At 47.4% G+C, this 12,270-nt stretch overlaps 1 protein-coding gene across 5 annotated transcripts in view; it reads left to right on the top strand.

The window, feature by feature from the left end:
* RARB (retinoic acid receptor beta) overlaps nt 1–12,270 on the top strand; it is a 625,020-nt gene that overhangs the window by 596,472 nt on the left and 16,278 nt on the right. For all 5 annotated transcript variants that reach the window (XM_084902993.1, XM_084902995.1, XM_084902994.1 and 2 more), the window contains one exon: nt 11,870–12,030. In XM_084902993.1, coding sequence (XP_084759119.1) covers nt 11,870–12,030 — 161 coding nt within the window. The remainder of the gene's footprint in view (nt 1–11,869; nt 12,031–12,270) is intronic.

Consider the following 12,270-nt stretch of genomic DNA (forward strand, 5'->3'; position numbering starts at 1 on the left):
CTCTCTGATGTTTTGATTACTGTAGTTTAAAATCATGGAGTGTGATGCCTCCAGCTTTGTTCTTCTTTCTCCAGATTGCTTTGGCTATCCAGAGTCTTTTGTGGTGCTGTACACATTTGAGGATTATTTGTGCTATTTATGTGAAAATGTCATTGGCATTTTGAGAGGGTTTGCATTGAATCTGTAATTTTTTTGGGGGGGTGGGGAGATGGGTAGGAAAGACATTTTAACAGTATTGTTTCTTATCCATGAGCAAAAGATCAAGTATGAATTTCTGTAATGGGTCTGAGTTTCTCACATCTTAGCATTTCAAAGCCAAGGGCAAAGTGTGGTCAATATTCTCATAGACAGTTTCTAATATTCAAGGTAGACCAGCAATGATATTAATTCATTCCATGAATTTGAGTAAGGCATTTCTTATGTGGGGGTTTGTAGTCTACACTTGAAAGAAGTTTCCCTTCTGGGTGCTTTGCTCCTATGTGGTATTGCGCGCACACACACACACACACACACACACACCAACACCAACAATACTATTTCCATGAAAGCAGGGGCTTTTTTATTTAGTTTCCTGCTGCGTCCCAATGCCTGACACACAGAGCTGATAATTACAGCTCAGTAATTATCAGCAGAATGAATAAATAAATGTCGAATTCCAAACTGCTGAGTCTACTTCTCATTAAGTCAAAATCTAGAAGACAAGAGCTGGAAGAAACAAAACCCAGAGGCACTAAGGGGTTTACCATCACTCTCCATGGGTCCCTTTCCCAGCACAAGTGAATTTTCCCTGAGTCTCCAGCCAGTCACTCTCCTGAGCCTGAGACCCTGATAGCCAACCCTGATAGCCAACCCTGATAGCCAACTGCATACCACACACTGGACACCATCACTTGGACGCCACATGGGACATGAGATTTCATTCATTCTCCTCCTCCTACATTCCCTTACCGCCGTCCAAGCCAGAAAACATCTTCTCACCCTTGACCCTCCCCACTTCCGGGCACCCCTGTCCCTTCCCCACAATCCCTCCCTGGCTCAGACATCCCTCTCTTCTTACTTGGAACTTCCAGCAACCACCTCAGTGATCTCTCCACCGCTCCAGCCATTGCTTCTCCATGAGCAGAGTGACCCTTCTGGAAGGCAGCTCTGATCATGTCACTGCCACTGCCTCCCCACATGAGTCTAAAACCCGTCTCCTTGGCAAGGTTCGCAAGATCACGTGAGCTGTGGTTCAGCATCAACTCTGAATTGGGAGCCCTGGCCCTGCTCTTTGGAGAGGCTCAAAGCTGCCCTGTGGCTTGTGTGCATGACCTCAATCTCGCTCTGTCTTCTGCCTGCAAAGAGGCTCCTCCCATCTTTCAGTCTTTGGTTAGCCAATTCCAGAGCCAGCACATCTTCCATGCTCTCACTGCCCCTGTTGACCTTCCAGTGAGCCTCTCCACATGAACGAGGTCAGATGCCCCGGAAAACTCAGCTAGCCTTTTGTGTTTGTGAACATGGGAGGTCTCACTGATCTCTTACAGGTTTGATTACAGAAAAACGAGTTTCCAAGGGCCTGGACTCAAGTTTAGTTCCTAGGTTGACTTTTGAAGGGCTTTCTTTGGCCTCCTCTTAACCCTCCCAGCCTCCAGCATGGCTTTCATTCTCATTACTCTGCTATTAATGTCCTTGTGAAACTCACCATGTTCTCCATGGCCAAAACTGATGAACTCTGACCCCTCTTTCTGACTTGTCAGCTTCATGGGACTCTCGGCCAGATTGCTGCTGCTCTTTCAAATTCTATTTTTATTGGTTTCTGTGATTTTTATTTTTATCATTCCAGCGTCCCTGCCCACCATTCATCTGCTTCCATCACTGTATTATCTTCTCTTCTCCACCAACCACTGGCAACTCCAAAGGATCGGCTTTTGATCCTCTTTTATTTCTTCTTTCTCACCTTAGGCTGTTCAGTGTCTCTCATGACTTCAACAGTCATCTCTAAGATTTTGACTTTTAAATAATCTAACTCAGACCTGTTCTCTCACCAAATCTATGGTGTCATTGCCCTAACAATCTCTGAAATTGCTGCCTGAGTTTCTGACTCCTTCCTCTTAAGCCAAGTTCATTTTTCTGCCCCAAACCGGTTTCCCTATTTCCCACCAGCTTCACTAATTTTCTTCTCTTTTGTGATCTCATCAGTCCTGGTACCAGTGTTAAAATAATATTGCTACCTCCGATTCTTTTTTTTTTTTTTTTTATCATTCCCCATATACATTATCAAGTCCAATAGACTTTTTTTTTAAATATATTTTTATTGATTTTTACAGAGAGGAAAGGAAGACTTTTTTTTTAATATATTTTTATTGATTTTTACAGAGAGGAAAGGAGAGGGATAGAGAGTTAGAAACATCGATGAGAGAGAATCATCGATCAGCTGCCTTTTGCACACCTCCTACTGGGGATGTGCCCACAACCCAGGTACATGCCCTTAACTGAATCGAACCCGTGATCTTTCAGTCCCCAGGCTGATGCTCTATCCACTGAGCCAAACCTGTTTCAGCCCAGTAGACTTTTTACAGTGGTGCCTTCCTAACATTCCTTCTTCTTTCTCTTCTCATTATACCAATCTAATATTTTCTCCCCACAACCCCATGTCTTTTTTCTGGACACACCAGCCACCGTACTTGATGCAGTAATCCCTGAAAGCATTTCCTCATATCCTTCCATCCAGAATGTTCTTTCCACCTCTTTCTGCCTCCCCAATGGTGATCATTTAAAGGTCATTGCAAAGCTAACTTCCCTCGTATGGTTATATTGCTTCTGATCCTTAGGCCTTTGCACATAATGTTCTCTTGAACCAAGATGTTTTCCAGACCTCCAAGCACCATTCATTTAGGAAGTATTTGTTGAACATCCGTTATGGAAAAGATACTGTATTATGCACTGAGGGCGCTTAAATGAATGAGACCTAACACAGTCCTATAGGGCATTCAGCTCAAGATTCCTTTCTCCTGTCATTCCCACAGACTAGACTCTCAGCTCCCTTGTCTGTAGGTCTAAGTACTATCTCATAACATACTCCTTAGATTCTTTTCTTCCTGTTGTTTAAATTAGTGAATGAACATTTCCTTTCTGGTATCTCTTTCACTGTATGATCTGTATTTATGTAGATAGCTGAAATGTGAATCTTTTTAATACCATTCTTGTTTCTTCATTATCCATCAGCATGTCAATGTCTTTAGTAGCTATAGGACTCACTAAATGTTTGGTGAATAAACAAATTGGTGTAGAACTTCCACTGTCTTAGTACATATTACACTATGTTGCGATTATGTATTTATCTAAATGTATGTAAGAATCTTGTGTATGATAGGGGAGAAAAGTAATATCCCCATTTATCAGTAAGGACATTGAAGTTCAGGGACATTAAGAGCCTCTCCTGAGTTTCCATGGCAATAAATAATGGACTAAAATGCAGACCTTTGGGATTTTACCCCAGTGTTCTTCCTACATGTCCACTGTACCTTTCGTGTTCTTTAAGATCTAAGGGGTACAAGTCCATAATCTGTCTTGTAACAGATGTGAGCAGGATCTTGAACCTTCAGTTGAAGGAATGGCCCATTGTTTTCTTTCTTGCCTTTATCACTGAAAAAAAGGGCAACCATTGATTCAAATAAGCCATGAGGTAAAAGAGTATGTAGGCACAGTCAACTGTTGTGTAAACCTACTCTTTAAACAGATTGTATCAGTTAGCTACTGCTATATAACAAGTCATCCCAAAGTTCAGTGTTTTGAAACAATATGCATTTTTTATTGTTCGGAAAATCATGGACCTGCTGGGTTGATGGTGCTATTTCATGTGGCTGTGATTAGCTACAGATTGGGTTGGCAACTCTGCTGATCTTGCCTGACTGTTCTCCCAGGTTCAGGAAGAGGGTATCTCTAGATTGGTCAAGAATGGTCTTAGCTGGGCTAACTGGGCTGTCCTCTAACTGGCTTGTCTCTCTTTCTGCAGTAGGCTAGCTCAGGCTTGTTCACACCAGTGGCAAGGTCCCAAGGGGGATGAGCAGAAGAGCACAATATCTCTTGAGTTCTAAGCTTGGAAATGGTGCAACATTACTACCATTGCATTCTAGCTGTAAAAGTGGCCCATAGGCCATGCGGGTAGAAGAAGGATGGAAGAGTGTCCACCTATTGATCGGAGGAGTCACAATGCAGAAAACTGCATCTAGGAAGACCAAGAGGATGGGGGCCATCTTTGCAGTTGACCAAGAGGATTAGGGTCACCATGCAAGTACAGTCCCCACTTCTGGAACTCCCCTTCTGTCTTTCCCGTTTAAGGGGTGTCCTCCCCATGAGGAATCACATAGGTTGCTTCTCAGAAATTTCTCTAAGCTAAGAGCAGTACCTCATATCTATTTATTTTTTTAATGTTAAGAGGAAAAACAGAAGAATATCAAGGAGAACTGCAGTTCATTTTCTGAAAATCAATTGGGGATAGAGGAAAGGAGGCATGGAACAAGTTGGCCATTAGAATTCATCATGATAGAGATTATTGTTAAGTAGTTGAAAACCCATAACTTGCCCTGAAGAATGGATATTGCACAGAGTAGGATATAGGTTTATCTGGAGCAGTCTGCTGCTGAGAGGTTTGTTTTGTCATCCCCATCCCCCCCCACACACATACACACAACACACACACACACACACACACACACACACACACCCCTTAACCCTAACCAGATACTATTTATAAAAGGCTACCCATGCCTACTTCATGAAGGAAATATAGAGGGATGTGCCGGCATCGCTGCTCGATTCTTTTACCCTAGCCCAGTGATTTCCAATCTTTATCTCATGGCACACCAAAAAAAATGTATTTTTTGCTTATCTGACAAAAAAAAATAGGTATAACTTTGATTCATTCACACCAGATGTGCTAGTGTTGTGTTTGCTGTTGTCATTGTTTTATCTGACAATCTAAGAGAAAGAGGTCAGTGCCCCTGACTGAATAGTCAGGTATTGCAGATTTTCAAAAATTCTGTGGCACACCGGTTGAAAATCGCTCTACTAAATATGTGTGTTCTCATTTTAAGACTATCGATTCCTGAATATGACACTGCCTGTGCTTTTACAGAGAAGTTAAATTGACCCATCATGCAGTCTTTCAGATATTCGAGGGCAGGTTGAGCTTCGGCAGTGAGAACTTCAGCTTGATATAACACAGAATTTCCTGCCCTTGAACATGGCTTAAGGAAGGGGTTATTGAACTCTCCTTTCCTAAACTGAGAGCTTTTATAAACAAACCACAGTGATCATGCAGAAGATGTGTGGGTCTACTCCTGAGTAAAGCAGAAGGCCAGCCTCAGTGTCTCTCACTTCCGTTGTTGGAATTCTGTTTTATGCCGTCAGTAAAGACTTTCATCACAGACCTCATCATGTTGGATAGCTGTGCCACAAACACAAAGCCAAGGACACATCCACCCCCTGAGGACAGGATTTAGAAAAAGCCAGCAGTGATGGCCCACAGCTTTCAGAGGGTCTGTGGCGAGTAATCCTGCCGATTATGAACAAAGCATCTCAGAGACACTGTGCCGTTTCTCAGCTACTGGTGGCCAGCCTCAGGAGTGTTTTATTTTCCTTCATCTCTGGAGTTGAACTTAGGGTATTCCTGATAGTTTATATAAGACTCTTATCCAAAGAAAAGGATTTGTCACTTATAGCAGAGCCTCTTAACTCCAAATCTCTTCTCTTGCAAGGATGACCACCACACTGGGTCTGCCCAAAAACAAACACAGCCACAGCAGGGCTGCCCACACCAGCCCAGACAGAGGAGGAAAATTGTTCTTGGAATTATAGGACCAGGGGAACACTGTCCACTTGAGAGGAGGTAAAATCTTGACTCCTAAAAGCATCAGTAAGAGGAAAGTGTGTTGAAAATTGTTTTGAGTTCCTGGCTGGTTAGCTCAGTGAGTTAGAGCATTGTCCCAATATGCCAAGGTTGTGATTCAATTTCCTATCAGGGCACATGCAAGAAGCAACCAATGAATGCATACATAAGTAAAACAATCTCTCTCTCTCTCTCTCTCTCTCTCCCCCTCTCTCTCTCTCTCTCTCTCTCTCTCTCTCTCTCTCTCTCTCTCACCCTCTTCTTTTCTCCCTTTCTCTCTCTCTCTCCCCTCATCAATAAATGTTTTAAATTAGGAAAATTGTTTTTGAAAGTCTTATTAGCATAATATACTACTTCCACTAGAAAGAATTATGTGGCACTTGCACATTCTGATATTTCAGGCATTTTCTATAAGTGCTTTGAGTAACTTAAAAGCTGGGCTGGGCTGGTAGATCCTTGTTAAATTCTCAGAATGCCATATCCAGACTATTTCCCCCAAGACTTGCATATTTAATACGCTGTAAGAATTCTAGCTGTGCACCCCGAGCGGCCACTGGCACGGAGGGTGCTAGGCCACCCCTCACCCTCGGCACCTGTGTGGGCCATCGCGCGGCCTTCAGAGGTCCTTGCCTGCGTGTGGCCACACTGCCGGCGGGGAGCAGTCCTCTGAGGATGCTGTGTTAGCCTGCCTTTCACAAGCCCTCAAATCAGGTCCAATCACAGCACTGTATTCATTGAACAGGCACTCAGGCGACCCTACCCTCAGCCTGTTCCCAAAGTGGCAGAAAAAATGTAGCCGCAACCTCCTTTATCAACCTCCTTTCTCTGTGTATTTGCTCAGATTTCTACTAGTGTTTGCATGGCAGGTTCTGTATTAGGGGAGACACGGCCTCTACCTTTAAGGAGATGCTGATCTTGGACTGTTAACTCACCCGACTCTGCCTGACTTTACCATGGGAACGGCTACGTTAAGTGCTTGAGGATCTATCCCCCCAAATACTAAAATTATGGCAAAGTAGGTCTCTGTCCATCATAGGTCCACCTGGCTTCAAATCCATTGGGAGCTCATTTAGAAAATGATTTTTAAACTCAGATGAAGATATTTTTGTGTTTTTCTTTTAAGCGTGTCTGTATATCAGTGACAGGCCCTCTCCCACACATGGCGGCCAGATAGCTCTCATCCCCAGCTGTGGCCCGTGATTCCTGCAGTTAGCAAGGAGGCGAAGAGACAAGACAAACAGATCCCAGAGTTTGATATTCAAGCAGGAATAAACAGAGCATTATGCTTCCTTCGCTAGAAAACTTTATGGACAAAAAGCACTGTCGATTGTATTTTGCTCTTTTTTTTTTTTTATTGCCAGGAAGAAATTTTTAGTAAAGTGTTATTTTTGTCTCTTCCTGAATCTAACTGAAGTCCACATCTTTTGCATGTTTCCTGCCTTGCGTTTTTAGTGTGTGCACGGAAATCAATATTCGAGGTACACGCACAAGTGCGCACATTAAAAGGAACATGGCTGCATTTATTTCCATGATGAGACATTGGAGTAAAAGTGCTGGGGTGTCTGTTTTCGTGTTCCCAGGTCGAGATCTGTACATCAGAGGTATTTGTATAAGTGGCATTTTTATTACGCTCATTTCATTTGCAATATGATAGTGGATCATAAATACGTTCCTTTTATGCCACCCAGTCTGATTTGTGGCTCTTAGCCCTCGCGAGGAGAATACTTGATGTTTTATGGAGCACCTTTCGTCCAAGAAGCGCTTTGCTGACATGGGCCAGCTTCTTCCAAGTGTGTAAATCACACGCGAGACCCTGTGGATGCCCCACCTGCTTTATCAGCCTCCCGGCTCCTACTGTGGCTGGAGAGCAGGTCCAGAGGGGATGATGAGACCTCTCCTGTCTGAGAGAGAAAGGATCGGGGGAGCTCTGTGTCGCCCCCCAGAGGCCCCGGCAGCTGACAGAATCCCACATTAGTCACCTGCTCACCTTGTCCTTCACCAAACTTATTGTGAGCCCCGCTGTGGGTCTGGCGCTGTTTTAAATCCTGGGACACAGATACTAGTAAAACACCGTCAGGTGCCCACAGACGAGGAGTGTGGGACAGTAATAGCCCCGCCCACCTTGTGATGGGGACAGCGTGTGCCCCTCCTCTGCCTCCCAGACCCTCCCTGGGACACACTGCACCTGGAAGCAGTGTGTCAGACCCCGGACTTGTCACGGGGATACTGCTGCACGTGCCAGCCAGTTGCCATCGGAGTGAGAGAAGAGCAGCCACCCAACATCACAGGCAGCCCTTGGGTGGGCATCAGTTTCACAGCCCAGGCTCCCAGCCACCACTCCACCCTTCCTGTCAGTTCACCCTCCCCGTGCCCCAGCATCGGCTTCCTGAACCCGGACCCTCCCTCTGCCCCTACACAGACACACACACACACACACACACACACACACACACACACATACCTGTCATACACATGCAGTGCTCCTGCAGCATCCTTCATAGCATTTGCCATGCTGCGGAATCATGTATGTGTGTGACACACCTGGCAGAGCTCAGTGGTTAAGAATGAAGGCCATACCCTAACCGGTTTGGCTCAGTGGAAAGAGCATCGGTCTGCAGACTGAAAGGTCCCAGGTTCGATTCCGATCTAGGGCATGTAACTTGGTTGCGGGCACATCCCCAGTAGGAGGTGTGCAGGAGGCAGCTGATCCATGTTTCTCTCCCATCGATGTTTCTAATTCTCTATTCCTTGCTCTTCCTGTCTGTAAAAAAATCAATAAAATATATATATATATATATATTTTTTAAAAGCATGAAGGCCATGGAGCCAGGTTTTTTGAGTTCAAATCCCGGCTCTATCACTTACAGGATGCATGGCCTTGGGCAGGGGACTTACCCTTCTGTGCCTCAGTTTTCTCATCTGCTAAATGGGTACAATAATGATACCTCCCCATCAGGTTTTGTGAAGATTGAATAACCTAATATGAATACAGGGTTGATCGAGTGCCCCATAGCTGCCATGATAGTTGTAGTGAACACTTTCAGTATTATAATAATACTCCAATATGAGTCACAGTCATATAACAATAGTGATGCCAATATTATGCTTATTATTATTACCATCATCATTACTATATGATTAATGTCTGCCTCCCACCATAAGTGAGCGCCGTGGCAGGAGTAGCCATCTGTGTGGCTCACCATTTTATCCCCACGGCAGGTGGCACCTAGTAGAGGCTCAAAACGTATTTGTTGAATGAATGAATGAATGGACAAAACAGTGAAGGAAAAATGAGTCCTCCTGCTCATTGGGGTTATCAGGTGGCTTCTTCAAAAGCATCATTGCCACGCACAGCATGAACCCCTCTGTGTTCAGCTCCACCCGTATCCACGTGGAAGGGCCTCAGCCACCTCTTCCTGTGTGACCGCAGCCTCACTCCTTCCCACCCCGTAGATGTCTGGGAGAGTGCTGCCGTCCTAAGAGAGAGAGGCCTGGACTCCTGTGAGATGGAAAGCAGAGGAGCTGGTGGCGTACTAGATCCCCTGCCCTCCACATCGCCTCTGTCACCCCTGCCTTGCATGGGTGCCCTACACAGGAGGTGGGAGCTTCTGCCTGGTCCCAGCACCTGCTGACCAGGAATCCGGGAGCTGGACAGAGCGCCGTTCTCAGGCCCGCATCCCGCGTGGTGTTGCAGGCAGTGCACCATCGCCTGACTCCTCGGCTCTTGGCAGCCGTCCCCGCGCCTGGCCCAGATACCATGTCTGCATTCCACAGCCGTCTGCAGCCATGGAGCAAAGCAGCTGCTGAGGCCACGTGCCCAGAACACTTGTCCATGAACGGAGGAACCTTTGCCTAATTGGGGAGCGATCACCAGAGGTGTCCCTGCGCTTTGCAGTTGCAGGGCAGTTTCCAAGAGTCTGGGAGTCCTTTGGCCATGGGGGCAGGGGGGACATGGCGAGGCATTCAGCTTCGAGAGAGCAGGCGTAGTCTGGAAGGGAGCAGGGGGCTACTACACACGGGTCCCCTGGCCATTGACTGGTCAGCAGCTAAGAGTTCACATTGAGGCCCCAAATCACAGAAGTTGTTGGAGCTTTGGCTTTGCAGCTGTTATTCTGCAAATGGTGGGCATTGTTACTGCACCGCCCAACCCAGTGCCCCCACGGGGCGACCTGCTGCAGCTCACTGAGGTCCCCTTCCCCCTGACCTTACCCTTCTTCACCTTCAAGCTCAGGGGTGGCCACTCAGAGTGTCCCCTCCCTCCTAGGTAACACTTCCCAAGCTGGGCTTGCTTATCTGAGCTGTCTAGGGGGCCGTGGAAAACAGAATGCTCAGGAATGCAAACGCAGGCCCAGTCCTGCCTGGGGGTTGGGTGGTGGGTAATTTGGGGTGTGTGGTTCCTCTCAGCTTTTCTGTACATTCCTCTGAAATCCTGACTTGATTGCTTGCAAAGAGGAAGATCTTGGGCCTCAGGCTCCTAGAGTGTAGAAATGGGACTGCAGTGTGCTCCTCACCTGGCTCGCTGGGGAGTGCAATGGGCTGGAATTCCTTGTTGCTTAAGGCAACCGCCAGCCCTTGCTAAGTAGCCAGTCAGGGCATTACTGTGACCGCTGTGTTAGGTGCTCATGAGTGCCATCTTGGCTTCTGGTTCAGAGCAGTTCCTGGTGTCCAGTGACTTGGGACCTCCCTCGGGGCTCTGGGTTGGTCTTTTTTTGTTTATTGTTTGTTTTGTTTTTTAAATATATTTTATTGATTCTTTACAGAGAGGAAAGGAGAGGCATAGAGACTTAGAAACATCGATGGGAGAGAAACATCGATCAGCTGCCTCCTGCACACTCCCTACTGGGGATGTGCCTACGTCCAAGGTACATGCCCTTGACCGGAATTGAACCTGGGACCCTTGAGTCCACAGGCTGATGCTCTATCCACTGAGCCAAACCGGTTAGGGCATGGGTTGTTCTTGTTTGAAGGTATAATTCACACAGTGTGACATGCATTCCATGACCTGTAGTATATCCACGAGGTTGTACAGCTGCTAGGATGTTCCAACTCTAGAACATTTCATCCATCGCCTCCCAAAAAGAAACCCCATACCCTCTGGCTGTCACTCCCCATCCACCCGCCACCCCAGCCCTGGGCGACCACTGGTCTGCTTTCTGGCTATGAAATCTGCTTATTCTGAGCATCTTATAGAAATAGAGGAGGCTCCGGCTTCCACTGCCCCGGGGTCCTGGGGGCCGGCTCTGCCCGGTGCTGAGCTGGGTGGGGCGTGTGGGGCCCAAGACACACCTGCTGAGGGCCAGGGGCCAGACAAGCTGTGCAGTGGCTGTGGGTGAATAAGTGAGTGAGTAAATGAATAATGAATGAATGGTTGTCCAGGCTGAGAGTTCAAAACTATTGTTGTTTAAATAACTTGATCAGTGATGAGACATACAATGGATAAAGAAAATTTAGGGAGCAGAAAAGCATGAAGGGACAAAAACCATAATCCCATTACCTGTAAGAGGAATTTTTCCAAAAGTGCCAGGTAGTGAACTCAGAAAACTGAAAAGCAAAGTGTCAAACCAGAAAGCTTAGTTTGGAATTGCAGAGTATGATGCCTCCCTCCTCCCACTCCCCTGCCGTGTTGTTTGGGGGCAGGTCTCCCAGGCGGGCAGGTTCCTTTGTGATGCCTCTGGGCCCTCACCCTGGACTTGGAGCAGAGCGTGCTCTCTGTGAGGCCCGGGCCATGAAGCCAGTTCTCTCCACACAGCCGCTCGGCCCCCTGGGCGAGCCCACGCCCCCCTCCAGGACGGCATGTGCTCACTCAGAAGGACAAGCCCGTGCTCTGCAGCCTCCCAGCCCCAGCCTCTCTCCTCGGGAGATGTGTTTGCAGCACCTTTTCCCGCTGTTTCTGTTCCCAGTGTCCAAGGAACCCGAGGCGTGGGGAGACGGGCCCTCCCAGCTCAGGCAGTGCGGGCCCCGCCGCCAGTGCCCCTGACGTGCCTTGTCTCTCGTTTCCAGCTGTCAGGAATGACAGGAACAAGAAGAAGAAGGAGCCAACGAAGCAGGAATGCACGGAGAGCTATGAAATGACGGCAGAGCTGGACGATCTCACAGAGAAGATCCGAAAAGCGCACCAGGAAACCTTCCCCTCGCTCTGCCAGCTGGGCAAGTACACCACGGTAAGGCGCTCCCCACTCCCGGGCTGCTGCAGGATGGGCACAGACACGTATGTACACACACACGCGCACACACACACATATGCACACAAGCACAGGCTCTGCCCTGGCCCTGGAGGGGACCCCTCCCCCCCCCCCCCCCCCCCCCCCCCCCGCAAAACTCTGCCCAGGACGTGCCTGTTGGCCCTGGGGCTGCACCTCCTTCCTGGAGTCGCCCTTGGACGCTCCACCTCCTTCTTGGAG

Source organism: Pipistrellus hanaki (genome assembly GCF_964339955.1).
Source record: "Pipistrellus hanaki genome assembly, chromosome: 13".
NCBI lineage: Eukaryota > Metazoa > Chordata > Mammalia > Chiroptera > Vespertilionidae > Pipistrellus > Pipistrellus hanaki.